Source organism: Monocercomonoides exilis (assembly GCF_001643675.1).
Source record: "Monocercomonoides exilis strain PA203 chromosome Unknown scaffold1-2713096, whole genome shotgun sequence".
NCBI lineage: Eukaryota > Preaxostyla > Oxymonadida > Polymastigidae > Monocercomonoides > Monocercomonoides exilis.
Genome location: NW_027150546.1, coordinates 2,354,858 through 2,375,183, shown reverse-complemented (window position 1 = coordinate 2,375,183; position 20,326 = coordinate 2,354,858). Strand labels below are relative to the sequence as shown.

Sequence of the window (20,326 nt, the reverse complement as noted above, 5' to 3'; positions counted from 1 at the left end):
GGAAGAAGATGACGAATGAAAGAGAAATGAATGTTATCACAATAAATTGGCTGTTCTTCAACAACGTTGAGGAGGAAAGATGAAAAATGTTGACGTTCATTCAGCGATTCTCATGTTGAGGATGATGATACAATTTAAATGAAATCTTCATGATCAAGGCACAATGCTCACTTGATCAAGAACAAAAATTGAAATGGGGCACAAGAATCACTTTTCTGAAAAACAAGGAAGAAAACAAAAACCATCGAATTCTCTTTCATTGGCTGTGGTGATAAAGAAAACAAACTTCAAATTATAATCACCTTGCTCACTCAAAATGGCTGTCCCTTCGAAGAATGAAATCCAGATGCAATTGGGTTGAATGTTGTTCGACTGCCAACAAATAATTGATAATGTGTAATATCTTCGATGGCGTTTCTCATTTGTTTTGAAGAAAAAATGGAATCAGGAAGAGAATTTTGTTGCTTTCCATGTCTGCATGGCGCAGTCCGAGAAACAGGAAAACTATATGAATAAAACCGATATTTTTGGGTTCTTCTTTTTTTTTTATTGAATTCTTGCCTTTTTAATGTGATAAATATCCTTCCCCTTGGTTGGCAAGCCACTTTTCTTGCCCAAAAAGCTTCTCCTTTGCCTTATGCTCCAATATACTTTATAGTTTTGTGCAGATTTTGTCTTCACAGAATACCATTTATAAATCTTCATTCAATGAAACATCAGTCGAATTTGTTTTCACCTCTTGTTCCAATAAAAATCATGCATCTTCCGTAACTTCCTTTATTTCCCAATGTCTATATAATAATCTGCTCCATTCTCATCGTATTGCTCCACAAAGCGGAGATTGGCCATTTCAACAATAACTCATATTTCTGCACTTTGGAAAGGTCACAGATAGAAATATCCTCACAACATACAGAACAATACAAAATACATACATTATGTCTTTTTGTGTTATTGATGAAATTGGTGTATTTCCCTTGGCCATACAATTTTCAAAAATCAACAGAAAGAATTTCATAACCAGCGCAAAGATAAAGATGTATTGTCCTCTGCAAATGTCAATTATCTTTTTCTATTGAAAATGTTCATTCTCAGTTCTTTCATTTGAATATTCATTTTTCAGTTCAAAGAAACAACTTCGATCTTTGATTCCATTACAAAAATTCCAGAAATATTCATCGTTGTTTCTCTTCATAACTATTTGTCACAAATGCAAATGCTAAGAAGCATGGTGTGAACGCAAATTTTTTATGACCATTTTTGAGATTTTGTTATCGTGTATTTTCGACAAAACAAACAAATGCTTGTTCAATGTGAATGATAAAAATTTTTATTGTTTTTTGAATAAAATGTTCATATAAAAATGCAGGCAAAAAGCGTAACTGAAAAATTCTATAGTGTGCATTTATCGTTGCATTTGAAATGCTAGTGATTGTGGTTCTTTGTTTAATTTTTTATTGAAGAATTATTTTTTAAGCTTAAACATTGCATTGAAGATGAACAGAAAGCGATAATTGTTGAAATGAATGAAGTTATAGAAGAGATGGATATAGATGAATTCAAATATGTTTTTACGAGAGAATTGTTCAATGAAATTGACAAAATGATTGAACAAAAGAAATTGACTTTGGAGAATGCGTGTTTGTTAATAAAGCATATTGGCTATTACAAAGAACTGGAAAATATTTATATTCATGGATTTGAAGAATCTTTGTTGAATAATAAATTTGAAGAGATGATTATTATTGAGGAGAAAAATAAAAAGGAAGGAAAAAATCAAAAGTATTTAGTTGATACCTGTGAATCCTATATTTTGATGAATGATATCGAAATTTCAGAGGAATTGTTTTCATACTGTGTTCTGTGCCTTCTGACAGTTGCAGTAAAGAAAGAGGAAAGCGAGGAAGTTCAAAAGGAAGTGGAAATGGCGTTGTTTGCATTGAGCAAATGTTACTATTTTGGAGTTTGCTTTTCTTTTTAAATTTTGATAATATTGAAATTTTTCATTTTTGTTGAGAAATTGGATAAAGAGCTATTTTTGAGCGAGATCAAAGAGATTATCCACCATCACCAGGAACATCACAACCTAACACGACTTGCGTATCAATCGGCTTGGGAGCTTTTGATTCACACATTATTTAGAGAAAAAATTTATGAACAAGTGATTGTGAATGAGCTGCATTTTGTGAAGGAGGCAAAAAGAGAAATGGAGGAGCTGACAAAGTGTGTGAATTGGAAGAGAGAGAAAGAAGAAGAAGATGGAAGAGGAGAAAGGAAAGAAGAAGTTGTTTTATTGGGATGGCTGAATTCATTGGAGTTTTTCTTTCGTTTCTGCGAATTGCGTAATGGAGGATATGTTGGGCTTTTCAGAAGCATTGTTCAAATATCGGGAGCGGCAAAGGATAATTACCGAGAAATAAGAGAGAAATGCATTTATCTTTTGGGAAGAGCAGCAGAAAATGGATTTGTGGAAGTTGATGAGTTGCTGAAAGGAGGAGCTATTGATGCTGTCTTGGAGGAGATCTCACAGCAATCATTGAATTGTTGGGCATATTCTTGTCCTGAATTCTTTATGAATCTTTCCAAAAGATTACAAGAAGAGACAAAAGATGAAATGGAAGAAGCGAAAAGAAAGGAGTTGAAAAGAAAAATATATGACAAGATGGAAGAAGAAGGATTTGATGATTTCATCATCAAGTTAGAACATTTCATGTTTGTAGAACGTTTTTCGTTGTATTATCCTGGCGAAAAGTGGGAAAGAGATATTATTCTTTTGTGAAGAAGGTATTTTATTTTTATTTTTATTTTTATTTATATTTATATTTATATTTTTATTTTTATTTTTATTTTTATTTTTATTTTTATTTTTATTTTTATTTTTATTTTTATTTTTATTTTTATTTTTATTTTTATTTTTATTTTTATTTTTATTTTTATTTTTATTTTTATTTTTATTTTTATTTTTATTTATATTTTTATTTTCATTTTCATTTTTATTTTTATTTTTATTTAAATTTTTATTTTTATTTTTATTTTTATTTTTATTTATATTTATATTTATATTTTTATTTTTATTTTTATTTTTATTTATTTATTTATTTTTTTTTTTTTTTTGGAAAAAAGAGAATCAATCGACAGCTGGCTGATCCTTTTTGAAATCATACTTTCGTTCGAGTTTTGATTTAAAAATTAATCTCAATGGGATTTTTGTAAAAAATTTGTTACTGCAATAACAACATCATATACAACGAGTATTATCAGTTTTGTTCAATTTTACAAAATCCCATTGAAAACAAATTTTTGATCAAAACTCGAACGAAAGTATGATTTCAAAAAGGATCAGCCAGCTCTTTTAATCACACCCATTCTATTCATATTTGTTTTGTAAAATTTTTCTTAAATAAGCACTGAATAAAAGTGTTTTGGAGTTTTTTGACAAATTTTTTTTTTAGCATAATTATTAGATAAATTGTGAAATAAAAATTTATTTCAAAATAAACTATTTATTTCAAGATTCCCCAGTAATTTTAAATTAAAGGTAATGTTTTTAAGAAAAACCAAAGTTTTTAAATTGTGACCTGGCAGTCTTGCATTTGTCAAAAAACAATGTTTTGAGGGAAAAAGTCAAAAATGCATCAACATTAAATATTGTGTTGTATATTTCGCTTTTAAAGCATTTTTCGCAAGTTTTCCAAAAAAAGTTTGATCTTTTCACTTGGAAGTGGAAAAATGAAGTTTTTTCACAAAATAATGAATTCAAACAAGAAGATAAACGTTCATTAAACATTTGCATCCATCTGTCAGATAGGTTTTTCTAATATCTGTTGAGTTTCGCTTTTTTTATATTTTGAACTTTCTGTATTTTAGTGAAACAACGAAATAATCAAAAACGATTGGTTTACACGAAATCAACAAATAACATTTGACAATATTATTTAAACACTTTTCTAATTTTGAAAAATTTGCATTGATTAATATTCATTTATGTAAATGATCAAATCATTTTCAAGGTTTCTCGACACATATGGATTGAAAACAAAAATGCAATTAAAACCTGTGTGAACATTTTTTTTGCAATATTCAGTGAGTTTACACCTTTTTATTCATTTTTTTGATTATGAAGAAACACACATTCAGAAAAAATTTCTTTATGTGAAGCTTTGCAACTGCAATGCTTGCTTGAATCAAGGATGTTGATAACACACAAAATAATGCACTGGTTTGATATCATTGCTGAAACAAAATCTTGATTGAAAAATATTTTTTCTTGTAATTTTTGCAAAACTGTTTTCGGAATGAAAAACATTTCTAAAAAGATGGACAAAGACAGAAAATCCTTGGAATGAATTCTTTGATTGAAGAAAAGAATGAAAAAGAATTTGTATCAGCTTTCACAAAAAGAGCTTTTCAACAAAATTTAAAAAATGATAAAAGAAAGGAAATTTTCAGTCGAAAATGCGTTATTCGTAATGAAGCACATGGAATATTGCAACGTGCTATTAAACATGATAAATTTCGGTTTTTTGTATTCTTCGTTAAACGAAAGGTTTGAAAAGATGATTATTAATGAAGAGAAGAGAAAAGATGAAAAGAACGAAAAGCTTTTAACTTATCTTTGCGAATGCTATATTTTTCAAAGCAACTTATTTTCATATAAATTGCTTTCGATTTGTGTGTCTTGCCTTCTAAAAGTTGCGTTGAAGAAAGAGGGAAATGAGGAAGCTCAAAAAGAAGTGGAAATGGTATTGCTGGCTATGAGCAATATTCGATGTTGTGTATGAATGTTCCTTTTTTTAAACTATCATCTATCTTTTTGTTGATACTGTTGATTTTTATATTCTTTTTATAAAGGTTGTTGAGCGAGAACTGGATATGGATGCTATCAAAGAGATCATCCAATATCATCAGGAGCATCCAACCTTAAACGACTTGCCTATTAGTCTGCTTGGAAGATTTTGATTAACCGATTTTGGGATGACAATAGATTGAAAGATATTGCTGTGAATGAGCTGCATTTTGGAAGAGAAGCAGCAAGAGAATTGGAGAGTTGTCGAAGAGTGTGGATCGGAAGAAGAAAGAAGAAGAGGAAAAAGGAAAAGTGAAAGAAGTGCTGGTTATTTGGAGATGGATTATCGAAATTAACTATTTCCTGTTGTGGCACAAATTGTGGAATGAAGAATGTTCTGCACTTATTGGCTATGTTGAAGGAGTGCTTGTTGCATCAAAGGACTGTCGCGAAGAGATTTGCAAACAATTCACATTTTTATTGAAAGCAGCAACGAGTGACAGATTTGTGAAAGTTGGTTGCTTGATTAGATGTGAAGGTACTGATGAATTTGTGGAGTAGATTCTAAAATCAACAAGGTTGACGAAATGAGACATTATTTTTTTGGAGTATTTTTTGTGATTTCAAGGCGATTGAAAAAAAATGAGAATTGTGAATTCAACGAAAAAGGAAGAAAGACAACCAAAAGGAAAGCTTTCGAATAGATGGAAAAAGAAGAATAAGAAGATTTCAATGAAAGCTTATTTGGAGCGTCACATTTTCTTAATAGTAAAAAATATTTTGAAACACCGTTGAATATTTCAAAATTCTTTGAGATTATATAAGGAAATGAACTGCATTTTTTTCATTTTCTATTTTTTATTATTGCTTTGTTTCATTTCGAATTTGTGAATAAACGAATTTACAAAATAACTTCTTGTTTCTAATTTTGCGAAATGAAAAAGAAAAAGAAAATTTATGTGTTACAAAATTCAACACATTACATTTTTTTCAAGCATTTACGAAATAATCTGCAACATCCAACGATAAATGATGATTTCCATTGTTGAAAAAATCAATTATTTCATTACAGCTTATGATGACGTTTTCTAATCCATCTTCTTCCATCTTGACAAACGTTTTCCTTTTTGTCGTTTTCCTTTTCGCTCCTTCCATTTCATCTTTCTCCTTTCCTTTCAACATCGATGAAACATATATAAAAAATCCCAAGAATTTACCTTCTATTTTGATATCCATTGTCGATCGCTGAATCTCCTCCAACAAAGCAACAAAAGCTCCAAGGCTCAGTCAGAAATCAATCTTCAAATGAGTCGTCCACAAATAGCTATTCGTCAAACTGAACAACAGTCCTGTTGTTGTTGGGGAATATAAGGAAAGCTTTTCTGTTCCAATAGAACTTTTCTCTTTGTCCGTTCCAATGACTGAAATCTTCTTTTCAACAATCTTAATAGTTGTTGTCTCGCTTTGATGACGAATTCCATCAACGTGATTGCCATGCTAATCTGCACCTCACACATCTCAAATACCCTTTTTTTCTGTCAGACAAGGAAATGTTTCATTTGCCCCACAAAGCGGAAATCCATCATTTCCATTCGCTGTAACACAAATCGTCTTGTCCTTCAGCCAATCCTTCTTTTCGGTGTGCTGATATGTCCTAGCGCTTGCAATTGCATAATTATATCCATAACATACTCTCTGTTCATTCGTGTTTGTGGTGTAGCATTCATAGAACGGATTATATGAGTTCAAAAAGATATTGCAATAATCTGAATAGATAATGTCGCAGTCATATTGAATATTGGTCAGGCATTTGTTTCCATGGAAGAACATAAAACAGTAATAAATTCCATCATTTGGAGCTGTTGCTTGAACAGGATAAAATAAAAGTCCTTTTCCTTCTCTCAGTGCTGAGCAAAAAATAAATTGAAAATTCCACATTTTGAATTTTGTGGGAACGCATTCAACGCATGTCTCCTCCGCCGAATCTGTTAGCAAGTGTTAACTAACTGAGCATCCAAACGTGCATTACTCATTATATTCTTCAATTATCTTGTTTTTGAATCTCGAAGTTCAAATCTGAAATTTCTTGCAGAAAAAGTCCTCTTTAATTAATTTGCTTTGGATGTTGACTTTCATATAATTACGCGCATCTAATCTTCGAATTATTTTTTGCTTTCTTTTCCTTTTCTCGCTTAACAATCACTCTTTCTTTTGACAAGTTTCACTCTTTAAAATTTGCATGCCATCTCAAAATCTCAAATTTTCGAAGACGATAGGGTCAACTTTTTAATGGGACTTTTTTCTTTATTGGCACTTTTTTTGTTTTTGCATGCCAATCATTCAAAAAAGCTTGATGAACCACAACACTCGGATGAGGGTGTTTATAAAACAAATACATTAAATTACCGGTTTGTTTTTTAAATTTTGTTTATTTTTCGTAGAGATACAGCAATTTTTAATTTATTTTGAAGTGACTTTTTTCAGCCGAAGAAGCGTTTCACAAATTTTTGAAATATATTTTTAAAAACTACTGGCATTATCCTTTTTATATTCAAAATCTTAAGTTAAACAATTTGTTTTTTCTTCATTTTTTCACATTTCAATTTTTTATCTACATGCAAACACAAATTTGAAAATTTCTTTGTTATTAAAATGAAGTGTTAAAAATAAAAATATGATATGAAAATTACACACTCTTATGAAGAAGTGTGAAAAAGGTTGAACATAGAAATTTTCTATTTGCATCAAAAAGGTGAATGGTCACTACATTGAATGATCTGAGATCAAACTTATTTCATTTTGATGAGTTTGATGGAAATAGAAAATTTCAATGTTGAACCTTTTTCACACTTCTTCAAAAGAGTGTGTAATTTTCATATCATATTTTTATTTTTAACACTTCATTTTAATAACAAAGAAATTTTCAAATTTGTGTTTGCATGTAGATAAAAAATTGAAATGTGAAAAAATGAAGAAAAAACAAATTGTTTAACTTAAGATTTTGAATATAAAAAGGATAATGCCAGTAGTTTTTAAAAATATATTTCAAAAATTTGTGAAACGCTTCTTCGGCTGAAAAAAGTCACTTCAAAATAAATTAAAAATTGCTGTATCTCTACGAAAAATAAACAAAATTTAAAAAACAAACCGGTAATTTAATGTATTTGTTTTATAAACACCCTCATCCGAGTGTTGTGGTTCATCAAGCTTTTTTGAATGATTGGCATGCAAAAACAAAAAAAGTGCCAATAAAGAAAAAAGTCCCATTAAAAAGTTGACCCTATGATATAATTTTTATGAATTTCATGTCTGACCTTCATATCTCCTATCATTTCTTTCTGAATTGCATATTTTTATTTTATTATTGGAGACCATAACTGTTTGATTAAAATCAACAAACAATTATATTTCTCTTCAATAGAAATGTGAAATTTGTCAAAGCTTTATTTTTTTCCAAAATTTCAATATGAAAAAAATATAATAATCATGCGAGAAATCAATTGGAAAATCTTGAGAATTCACAAAAAAACTGCATTCAGATTGAAATAGTTGATTTGTTTTTTCAACTGATGATATTTTTCACAGACAATAATCACCAACACGAATATTCATGCCACTTTAATGCTTTGATGGATAAAAATCCATTTAAAACTTTATGCAATAAAAACTCAAAAAATGAATATTTGAAAAATCTTTCCATTGAAAATGCAAAAAAATATAATTCAGAACATGGTCGCAACCATTTTTCTATCAAAAATATTTCAATTCAATGATTTTTGAAAACTTCCAGTAGATTTAAGTTTTACCCGATTATTTCAAAATAACTGGGTTAATTCAAAATTCGTGGCTGAAACTTGAAATAACACGATTGATTTGATATAACCAATTTATTTCACATTTTATCTATTGATTGGGTTAAGAAATGGTAAAAAAGTTTGGGTTTTTCTCAAAAAATTTAATTCTTTTGTAAGTAAATGATAAGAGTGAAGACTATTTTTCATTTTTGAATACAGCTACTTGTCCAAAAGAGAAAGAAAGAAAAGAAAAGAAAAAGAAAAAGAAAAGAAAAGAAAAAGAAAAAGAAAAGAGAAAAAATAGAAAATTTAAAATCGGAAAAAAATGAAAAGCAAAAGAATCAAGCTTGTTGAATTCTTCAATGTGTGTTGCAAAAAAGAAAAAAATTAACTTTTCAAAAAACAATCCAATATTTGTAAAACTCTTTCAAATAAAAATTTCTGGGCTTTCAAAGCTGAAATTTTCAAAATAAAAACATTGAGGAACTGGAAATTTGGTTTGAAATTTCACAGTTCATCTGATTTTTGATTTTCAAAGTTGAAATTCATTTCAATTCCTCAGATATACACAAAATAAATAGAAACATTTGATGAATATGCATAAAAGTACTTTTGTCTCAGTAAATCAAACATTTCACAAAAGCTAACAATGACATCTTCGTATCCTTCTTCTTCCAACTTTTCAAACAATTCCTTTTTTGTTGGTTTTTTTCCCACTTCTTTCATTTCATCTTTCTTCTTCCTTTTCAATCTTTTTGAAACATTCTTAAAGAATTGCAAGCATTCGTGTGCTGCTTCATCATTCAATCTCAATCGATGAATCTCCTCCAAAATAATATCAATAGCACCACTTTTCAGCAAGAAATCAATCTGCACAGCCTTATTTTTTGCTGCTTTATCAAATAAATATATGCATTGATTGCTAATCCCTCTGAAATCATCCCTTGATGCTCGAAGCACTTCAACAATGCTGCTGAAAAGCTCAACATATCCTCCATTACGCAATTCGCAGAAACGAAAGAAAAACTCCAATGAATTCAGCCATCCCAATAAAACAACTTCTTCTTTCCTTTCTCCTCTTCCATCTTCTTCTTCTTTCTCTCTCTTCCAATTCACACACTTTGTCAGCTCTTTCAATTCTCTTGCGGCACTCCTTCCAAAATGCAGCTCATTCACAATAACTGTTTCCAAACTTTTATCTTTGTACAATCTATTTATCAAAAACAACCAAGCCGACTTATATGCAATTCGTGTAAGATTCCGATGTTTCTGATGGTATTTTATAATCTCTTTGATCTCATCCAAGAAAAGTTCTTTTTTCAATTTCTAAAAAAATAATGAAAAAAATCAATAGTATCATAAATAAAATAGAAATATTCATACGCAAAATTTAACATTACTCAATGCAAGCAATGCCATTTCCACTTCTTTTTGATTTTCTTTGTTTCTCTTCTTGCTCAATGCATATTTCAGCAGGAAGGGCACACAAATTGATAGCAAATCAGATGAGAAGCAACTACTTAGCAAAAGATAACATTCGCAAAGATCAATCAGGAGCTTTTCGTTCTTTTCATCTTTTTTCTTATTTTCATCAATAATCATCTCTTCTAATCCTTTGATCAACGACGATGTATAAAAGATATTAATCCAGATGTCTTTCAATGCTTTGCAATATCCAATATGCTTCAGCAACAGAACTGCATTTTCCACAGTCGTTTTCTTTTTTTCAATCATTTTGTTAATAATACTGAATGTTTCAAGCTGCCCCATTGTAAAAACATATTTGAACTCTTCTTTATCCATCTCTTCCATAACTTCATACATTTTTTCAATTTTCGCTTTCTGTTCATCCTCGGCGCAGTCTTCTAATTCATATAACAATTCTTCAATTGAAATAAAATAAAGAACATAAACATCAGGTATTCAGATGCAACAACGAATGCATACGAGTGAACTTTTTTGTGTTGTCCGTATCCTTCATTTTTATAAACATTTTATTCAGAAAACAACATCATATTGATATTAACATTGAATTCGCATTCGTAAGGATAGAAGAAATAGATTGAAAATAAAAACTCAAATCAGTTATATAAATAAATGCATTTAAACCGTTCTATTTTGAATTGCCATTTTTAACAAAGGATTATGAAGAGAAACAATGTTTTATCTTTTCAAGTTTATTGTTATGGATGCAATGATCCAGTAGTTTTATTTGAACGAGATTATCCATTGACAAGATGAGAGATCAGCGAACGAATATTTTCTGGGTAAAAGGGGATTATACGGCCAGTAATAAATTTTACTTGTAAACTCCAAAAACTGTATCGAAACTGGGCTTAACGAACTCATTAATTAAGATCAGTTCTGAAATTCTATTCAAAAATAAAATTATCTTCCAATGAAATAATTCTTTAAGACTTAAAAATCTTTGATCAAGCCCATCATTTAACTTGATCATGTTTTCTTTTTGGTTTTTTTTTTTCTATAAACTAATTTTAACATCAGAACTTTATGAATTAGGGTTAACCCTAAAAGAAATTTCATTTTTTCTTTATTTATAAAGACATTAGGGCTTCAATACGAAAATAAATTTTTCATCATTATTCATAAATTGAAAAAAAAATAAGTTTCTTTCTTTGTAAAAATTGATGTTAAAAATTAACTATATCTTCATTGCACTAATTATTTTCCGGAAGGAATATGAAAAAGAAATCGTTATTAATGAATTTTTCACTGGTCGTATCATACACATTTACCATTTTCTGTAGGATAGGAGATATTATTTTGTGCGTTGGTACGAGATAGCAACGGTTGGGAATTGATGATGAATTTGGGAGAGATGATTTTTATGAAAAGCATCATTGAAGGAAATTCTTTTTCCAAAATGATGTATGAAAATTATGATGTTTGCATTTTTTTAATTGTTCTTGTTTATTTCAAAGAATTTTTCATTTGTGGCCTTCTCAGAGTCCAGGAATCTGATGAATTATTAAAATGGCCATTCATTTGCTTTTCTGAGGAGAATATAAAAAGAGAGCTATGCCGAGAGACAATCAGCAGATGTGAATTGCAAATTTTTAGTATTCATTTGGGAGAGGGGATGAAAATAAATTCAATTTCAAAGCATTTTGATGAGAGCGAAATGGAACGACAACAATTGGACAGTTATTGGAAAGAACAGAATTCGGAGATATTTTTTTCAGGAAAAAAACGGATGAAAACATAGAAAGAAGGATATTTAAGGAGAAAAAATGATGATGGAGAAAGGAGCACAGGGAAACAATGGAAAAGGAGATTGGCAGCATCGGTGATTGGACAATCTCCTGCTTTTACAATTGGGAGGGTGTATGTGTTCTTTTGAGGACTTTTTATAATCAATGAAAAACTAATTATTTTTATTTTATGTCTTTTTATTTCCATTCCAATGAGCAGCTTTTTTTTCATGTTGTGCATCATTTTCAGGAACAATCCATTTCAAGCAGCATTTTTGCGGATTGTTTGGTTTCTTCTCCTTCTCCTTCGATCTCTTCATTGATGATATTTTTTTATAAACTTGGTTGATACAAAGAAGACCTTCTTCGTTTTTGAGAATTTTGTTGTTAGAATTGCCATCAAATTCCATGTTACAATATGGAATGAATCTGCCTTCTCTTGCTGCTGTTGGCTGTTATGAAATTTGAATCCGTCAACTATGTCTGCATTTTCTTTTGATAAGTCTAACTTGCCTTTGCCTCCCAGCTCGTCCAAAGAGAACAATTGAACTCATTCCATTCCATTTCTCTCTCAGATGACCCTTCTTCTTTTTCTTCTTTCGTTCTTTTTTCACATTTGTTGATTCAAGAAACATATATTACGAAAGCAGTCATTGTGTGAACTCTGATCATTAAGCATTAACTTCATCATCATCATCATCTTCTTCTTCCTCTTCCTCTTCCTCTTCCTCTTCATCTTCCTCTTCCTCTTCCTCTTCATCATCATCTTCTTCTCCTCCTTCTCCTTCTCCTCCTCCTCTTCCTTCTTCTTCTTCTTCTTCTCCTTCTCCTTCTCCTTCTTCCTCTTCCTCTTCCTCTTCCTCTTCCTCTTCCTCTTCCTCTTCCTCTTCCTCTTCCTCTTCCTCTTCCTCCTCTTCTTCCTCTTCCTCCTCTTCTTCCTCTTCTTCTTCATCTTCCTCTTCATCTTCATCTTCATCTTCATCTTCATCTTCATCATCAGCACATGCGATTGACACTTCGAATGCCTTGGCTGTAGCGGTATCATTCATGTATGCAGCAGGAATAGACGATGAAGAGAGGCAGCTGCGGATTATTGTATCTGAGGCAGATGAAGCATATATAAATCACAAGAAGTCGTAACTGAGGGAGCAACAGACGCTTCGAGGGATATGTTGTGAATCAGCTGGTTGTATTGAATGGGATTATTGCGTTTTCCTATGATGAGAATCTTTCAGTGATGCTTTCGGTTCCACTGGTGGTAGTACAGCTTCCATCGCTTGCAGAATCGGAGGAGAAAGAAAAAGAAGAGCAAGCGGATCTTTGCGGTGGAGGATGTAAATGCGTTCCTGTCTTTCTATGATCTGTTTGACCCTTCACTGCAGATGTGGCGATCGCTGCAGTCGAGGATTGTGGTGGTGATGTTGGATGATAAAGTGATGGAGAGAAGGGTTGCGGTGTGTGAAGTGGAGGAGAGGAGGAGGTGAAGGCGCTGGAGACAGAGGCGATGATGATGGAAGATGCGACTCTGTTGTCTGCAGCAATTGCTCTTAATGTGCTGGAGAAAGGATTAGAAGATGAGGAAGAAGAAGAAGAAGAAAAAGAGGAAGAAGATGAAGAAGAAAAAGAGGAAGAAGATGAAGAGGAAGAGGAAGAGGAAGAGGAAGAGGAAGAGGAAGATGAAGATGAAGATGAAGATGAAAAAAAAGAAGAAGGAGAAGGAGAAGAGGAAGAGGAGGGAGTAGTAAAAAAGAAGATGAAGATGAAGCAGCAGCAGAAGAAGAAGAAAAAGAAGAAGAAGAAGAAGAAGCAAATGGAGCAGATGGAGAAGGAGAAGAAGGAAAAGTTTGAGAATACGAAGTCAGAGATGGAGAAAAGGAATTCGTAATTTTTCATTTCGCTGCAAAAGATCCGAGGAAACGAGAGGATATCGAAGCAGATGAGCTGGTAAGTCGAGTAGTGGAATGAGAAGGACGAAATAGCACAGATGAAGAAGAGGAAGATTTTGAAGCAAAGTAAGAAGTGCAACGTAGTGGTGATGGAGCAGCATGAGAAACTGTCAACTATGAAGGAGAAAGAGAAGCCAATGGATGCATGGACTGATATTGTGAATAAGCGCTGAATACAGCTGGGAGTGCAGGTGAGTGGTCAATGAAAGGATTAGTTGGTGAGATTGTTGATTTCGCTTGACATGTCATCTTTACCGGCTTTTGTTTGTCGTGTGGAGGTTCCGTCTTCAGTTTCAGTAATTCTGCTGTAAGGTCTGTGTTCAAAGTGCTACGAGAAGTTTGCAGCGAACATCGGGGATGGCAGTGTTTATTTTGCTTGGGCAGCACATCAGTCGGAATGAGGTTGTTGCGATAGTTGGAAACAAGGTGAGTGTTGTGGGAGAAGCAAACATCTGCGAGGGAAGGAAAAGTCGGAAGTGAGGGAACGAGACCTGGGATCAGCGAGAGATCGGAGAAAAATGGCGCTGGGGCAAATAGTGGTGGTATTAGTGGTATTGGTGTCTGCGGTGGCGGAAGAGCAGATGTAACTGATCAATAGAAGATGAGCTAAATGGAGAAGGAAACGAAAATGCTGATGGAGTTTTCGAAAGTGAAGGAGAAGACGCTTAGCGAGTTGAATGTGTTGTTCAATGAAAAGATTGAGATGCTGCAGATGGAGCTTGCACAAAAGAAGAAGGATTAGAAGTAAATGAAGCCGTTGTACGAAGAGACGGTCCAATGACTGGTCGAGCAAGTGAAGGAACTGAAGGAGAAAGGGGCGAGAGAAGAACAGAAGATGTGACGAAGAAAACAAAGAAGAAGAAGAAGAAGAAGAAGAAAGAGAAGAAGAAGAAGAAGCTGAAGAAGAAGAAGAAGAAGAAGAAGAAGAAGAAGAAGAAGAAGAAGAAGAAGAAGAAGAAGAAGAAGAAGAAGAAGAAGAAGAAGAAGAAGAAGAAGAAGAAGAAGAAGAAGAAGAAGAAGAAGAAGAAGAAGAAGAAGAAGAAGAAGAAGAAGAAGAAGAAGAAGAAGAAAGAGAAGAAGAAAAAGAAGAAGAAGACGAAGCGGAAGAGTAATCATACTCTCCACCTTTTATGTAAATTGAGAGAAAACGAAGAAATAACTTTCTTTTTCCTTAAACTTTTCCATTTCAACTTTCCCTTTTTTTTCTTCCTTTCTCTCATTTCTATTCATCTTCTTCCTTCTTTATTTATGTTTCATTGGGTAATCTTTTCTCTTTCTCTCTTTAACCTGTTAAAAAAAATTTGAAACCTCTTCGCACAAATCATCTGATGAGAAATAACTCCTTTCTTATTTTTCTTCTTTTGATAATTACTCTTCTCTTTTCCTGCTGATATCCTCAAAATTCCTCATGTTTATGAAAGAGAACCACTTCCGGATAATTAGTATCATCCGGAGAAATATCACTCTTTGCTTGATTTTCTCCGCTTTTGCCTTTTTATCTTCTTCTTCTTCTAATCCACTTCACTCATTTTTCTCCATGAAAATTCCCGCTTTCGGCTCATCTTTTTGGAAGTTTGCCGGAATAAAAAATCCAAACATTTTCATCTTCTTTTCTCAAATCCAACATCTGATTATTTTGTTTCTTTTCTTCTGCTTTCTTCCTCTTCTCTCTCTTTCTCCAATAAAAAATAGCTAAGTTCTTTCTCTGAACTTTCTTTCCTCGTAATGAGGAACATCTTTTCTTCTTTCATTTCATTCATAAGAAAGTATCCAATTCTTCTTTCAAAAATTGCTTATTTCCTCTTTCTCTTTTCTCTTTTCTTCTTCTTCTTCTTCTTCTTCTTCTTCAAATCCACTTTTCTTGTTCACAACCATTTTTCCCTTGTTTTCTTGTCCATCGCTGAATCTTCCCTCCTTTTTCTCTTCTCTTTTTGGAAGCACTCCAATTCCAACTTAAATTCTGCATATTTCGCCAAAATTGCAAATCTTTCCATTGAAGCATCAAAATTGCTGTTTCCATCAAACAATTCTTGGAAATGATGATGACTATAAAGAAGAAGATGAGTTAATCGATGATTGAATCATGAAAAATAGATGGCAGAAGTCACGAATGTTATTGTTGAATGCAACCCAAACAAGAATAATCTCAAAATTTCTGAATCTTTCGCGAAATGAAAAGAAGATTTCTTTCCATAGCATTCCTGTTCGTAACCAATATGTATTCATTCAATGAACATTTAAAAAGAAAAATGAATGAAATAAAATAGTAAACCATCTTTTTGGCCTTGAATTATTTTCCCATCTCCAACGGATTGGTAATTATCAGCCCAGCTGGTTTTCTTGTTCTCCAAAATTGCCTCTCACCACATAAAAAAACAGGCAACTGGATAACAATCATCTGGAAAAGAACGTCATCGAACGTAGAGAATCCATTGTGAAACCAGTCATGATTTCAAATGAAAACACACATCCTCAAAATTAACTCCTTTTCAAAGCCTAAATCAGTGTCATGTCTTCGCTGATGACTTTCCAACGGGTTTCGCGTAAATGGCAATGCGTTTGTTGAAAAGGCCTGCTGAGTGCTTCGTTCAACTCTCTTCCTCCATTGTCCAATCCCCAATTCCCTTTCCTTTCCCATAAAGAAAATCTTCCACCAAATAATCACGCAAAACAAGCTCTAAGCAAAAGATATGTCAATTACACAATATTTCCCTCGAAATGAGCAAGCCATTCATTTCAATCCTTCATAAACATTCTGATTATTTTTTCTGCTCTTGCTTGAGTTATTTTTCATTCAAAATATCGCAGCCGATGTTGCGTCATATGTTTTGCAATATACAGCTAAGTTCAAGTTTCACGCAATTTCCTCCACCAATTCACTTTTCAAATTTAACCGATGCAAACAGCCACCCGCTCCTCCATCTGCAAGAAAAGTTCCTGTTCTTCTGCAGTACAATAACTCGCATGGTTGCATCCGTGGAAGTAAACATAAGCAGCTCAAACAAACTTTTATCTCAACATATCATCAATCAAAAATTTTCACTTATATAATTATAGGTTGGTCACCCTTATTAATTTATCCAAAAACCAGATTATTTTGTATCATAGATTTTCTTTCTTTGAGGCAAAAATCATTGATGGCAAAAGAGGTTTCGATCCTATATTATTTAAAAAATTTTGATTTGGTGTTTTTATTCTATTGATTCCATTACACCATGAATGTTTCGAAAACGAATTTACATGTTGTTTTGAATTCATTTTGCGATTTCACAGCCAACTTCAAAAAGTCAAATATATCTTGGTTTGCAAAGTGTTATAAGAAATGAATGCTTTTCATTCTTTGGATTTTTCAATTTTTTAAGAGAAACTTTCGCAGATGGAACAATTCACTGAAGCCGAACAGAAACAGAAAATTGAAGAAATGAATGAAATAGTTGATGGAATGAATGAAGAAGAATTCGAAGTAGTTTTCAACGAAGAATTGTATGATAAAATATACAAAATGATTGAAGAAAAGAAACTTTCAATGGAAAATACATTGTTGTTGCTGAAACGCATTGGATATTGTAAAGTCCTTTTTGGCTGGTGGATTTATGGATTTCATAGTTCTTTGCTGGGCGGAAGATTCGAACAGATGATTATTGAAGAAGAAAAGAAAAATGAGGAAAATGAAGAAAGTCTTCTTGTTGATCTTTGCGAATGCTATCTTTCTTTGCATTATTATTCCAGTGAAATTGGAGAAATAATTTCAATTATAGTCCCTTGCCTTCTGAAAGCTGCATCGGTAAAAGAGGAAAACGAGGAGGCACAAAAGGAAGTGGAAATGGCTTTGCTGGCGCTGAGCAACATTAACGAATGTATTGTTTGAACATTTCTTTTTCATTTTTGTCATGTTTGCTTTTTTCCCTTTTTATTTCTGATTAGGAAGTGAAACAAGAACTATATTTGAAGGAAATTACAGAAATCATCAAACATCAGCAGAAACACAGAAATCTAACTCATCTGGCCTATCAATCTGCTTGGCTGTTTTTTATATATAGATTTTTCAAAGATAGAAATTTGGAAGATACAATTGCGAATGAGCTGCATTTTGGAAGAGAAGCAGCAAGAGAATTGGAAGAGCTTACAAGAAACGTGAATTGGAAGAAGAAAAAAGAGGAAATGAGCAAAGAAGAAGCGAAAGAAGAGCTTACATTGGTGAGATGGCTGCAAACATTGAATTCTTATATTTACAAAAACAAATTGAGGAATGAAGAAAATGTTGAGCTAATCAATAGCATTGTACAGATATATCGAGCAGCAAAAGGGAATAATGAAGAAATTAGTTTCAAGTGCATTTATTCCTTGAGAACTGCAGCAAAATGGGGAGTTGTGAAAGTTGTAGATTTATTGAATGGAGGAGCTGTTGATACTGTTTTGGAGGGGATGCAGCTGCCAACGTTGGATGACAATGTGATGAGAAATTGCTTGTATTTCTTTATGAATGTTTCAAAAAGATTGAAAAAGAAGACAGATGATGAATTGGAAGAAGCGAAAAGAAAAGAGTTGAACAGGAAGTTTTTTGAAAAGCTGGAAGAAGAAGGATACGAAGATACAATCGCAAGCTTTCATGAAAAATTTGAATTTCTTCACGGAATATATTCTCTTGGAACATTGTTGAAAATTTCTGAATATTTTGTGAATGTTTGAGGAAATACATTATATTTTGTAACTCTTTATTTTCAATTTCTCTTTTTTCATTCATTTCGCAAAATGAAAAAATAAATAAATAAATAAATAAATAAATGGATCATTTAAATCATGTTTTTACTTTCTTTTTGGAGAATAAAAAAAGAAAAATCTAAAATTCTTTTCTTTTCCTTTCATCAAGAATCTTTGTTGAATGAATTGTCAACCTAAAAAAAAATATGTTAAAAATCAATGTTCACTAGTTCACTCATCAACTTTAAAATCTTCTCCTCTGTTATTTTCAGCAGTTTTGTGTTCCTCTCACTTCTTTCTTTGTTTTTCCACGTTCCTTCAGATTTCATCGAACTGAAAAAGAGAAATCAAAGCCCTATGAAAATAGAGGATTTGTAAGATGAATTTGAATGGAAAGATAGCGTTATTCTATTGGTCGTTTGTGTGTTAATTGAAGCTTCTCAACGCAGACATTTTCTCTTTCCCGCTTTTTCTTTCTGTATTTCAGTCCAACTTGCTTTGCCAAATATTCATCAAAAATATGATATCCTCACCCAATTCCCAATGAGCAAGAGAAATTAAGAAATCCAAAACGACGAATACAAAGAAATAGCATTCTCTTGACTGATTAGTGTATTCTGTCCAAAGCATTTCATTTGTATTTTTCATCGTCCTTCAACAGCTAAATATTCCTTAAACAGCACAAATTCGTTCACGGAGCAGAGATTAAGCCAAACCGATTTTTTCAGAAGTCGAATGAACCAACATTCTGATTGAGATTCACGCTCTTCCATTGAAAGTGATGATAGATGTGAATGAGAAGGAAGAAAAGCAACAAATGATGCTTTTCATACGGATGATTGATGCAACGCGATGAATTTGAGAAAATATGAGAAATATTCTCTTGAAAACGATATTATCTCTGTGTGACAATTGGAAAAGAGGAAAACAATGGTGGAACCGATTGATGAATGAAATATTGAAGAATTTCAGAAGATGCAACTGAATTTTTTTAAAAATTGAAGCATCTGATGATTAAGTTTGTGATGAAACAGGTTTTGAAGCCACAAAACCGCTTGATTGAAAAGTGGTTGTAAAATTCTCATTGAACTGCCAACTTTGATTCAATTTTCAAATGAAAACTTCTTCTTCCACTTTTTTGCCTTTCTTCTTCGCATTTGCTGCATTTGTGTGTGCTTCTTCGATCGATTTCGCATGCTTCATTTCACTTCCACTTGATACATCTATCTTCGACTGAGTTGCTAAATTTTCACTAGAAAAAAAAACTGTTCAGAAAGAAGGGATTAAACTCTTAATAAATCTTTTATGAGTTAATTGAAAAAGAAGTTGATGATTCAATGAACTAAATAAAGAAGAAATGAATTTCTAAACTCATTTGAGCTTCAACAAAATAGAAGCGCTTCATAAACTGAGAATTATAAGTTTATCGCCGTGACTGTATTTGACGTTGATTCTTCATTCTTTAATTCTTTCTCTTTAAGCTCTGCATATTCCGCCTGTTCGTCTCCAATCCATTTGCCTTGTGCTGTCAGAATTAACACTTTCCTCAATAAGATGTGTTCATATGAATATGTTTTGCAAAATCAACAGCCTGTATCTGCAAACATGCATTCAACTTATTCTTTGTCCTCTTATCTTTACAGAATTCTCTATTTTCCTATTCTTCTTTTTTTTCCTCTTGTTCAGCTGTATGTTAAGATTCTATTCCCCAACTTCAAAGTTATTGCATCCACTTCAGAGCTTATAGCTTCCTTTTCTCATCCATTGCCATCAAATAAAGTATCAAGCTGATTCAAACAAGAACAGGCGAATGCAGAAAAGGATAAATCATGGAAGACTTTGAATCAAAAGGAGAAATTGAGGAGAAGTTTGAGAGTAGAACATGAA

The 20,326-nt window shown here is 32.2% G+C and overlaps 4 protein-coding genes across 4 annotated transcripts; 3 read left to right on the top strand and 1 right to left on the bottom strand.

Moving 5' to 3' along the window:
• Window positions 1-1,816: 1,816 nt before the first annotated feature.
• On the top strand, window positions 1,817-2,779 carry MONOS_10926 (uncharacterized protein; the record flags this gene model as incomplete). The annotated part of the gene is made up of 2 exons (XM_067863414.1): window positions 1,817-1,963; window positions 2,018-2,779. The coding sequence occupies 2 exons, from the start codon at window positions 1,817-1,819 to the stop codon at window positions 2,777-2,779; spliced, it is 909 nt and encodes a 302-aa protein (XP_067736587.1).
• A 6,359-nt stretch (window positions 2,780-9,138) lies between these two features.
• MONOS_10927 (uncharacterized protein) lies at window positions 9,139-10,009 on the bottom strand (the record flags this gene model as incomplete). The annotated part of the gene is made up of 2 exons (XM_067863415.1): window positions 9,964-10,009; window positions 9,139-9,906 (listed from the first exon to the last, which is right to left on the bottom strand). Exons 1-2 carry the CDS (start codon window positions 9,997-9,999, stop codon window positions 9,139-9,141), a joined length of 804 nt encoding a protein of 267 aa, XP_067736586.1. The 5' UTR covers window positions 10,000-10,009.
• Window positions 10,010-13,296: 3,287 nt separating this feature from the next.
• Window positions 13,297-13,677, top strand: MONOS_10929 (uncharacterized protein; the record flags this gene model as incomplete). The annotated part of the gene is made up of 1 exon (XM_067863416.1): window positions 13,297-13,677. One exon carries the CDS (start codon window positions 13,297-13,299, stop codon window positions 13,675-13,677), a length of 381 nt encoding a protein of 126 aa, XP_067736585.1.
• A 3,437-nt stretch (window positions 13,678-17,114) lies between these two features.
• MONOS_10930 (uncharacterized protein) lies at window positions 17,115-18,427 on the top strand (the record flags this gene model as incomplete). The annotated part of the gene is made up of 3 exons (XM_067863417.1): window positions 17,115-17,221; window positions 17,345-17,600; window positions 17,663-18,427. 3 exons carry the CDS (start codon window positions 17,115-17,117, stop codon window positions 18,425-18,427), a joined length of 1,128 nt encoding a protein of 375 aa, XP_067736584.1.
• Window positions 18,428-20,326: the final 1,899 nt, after the last annotated feature.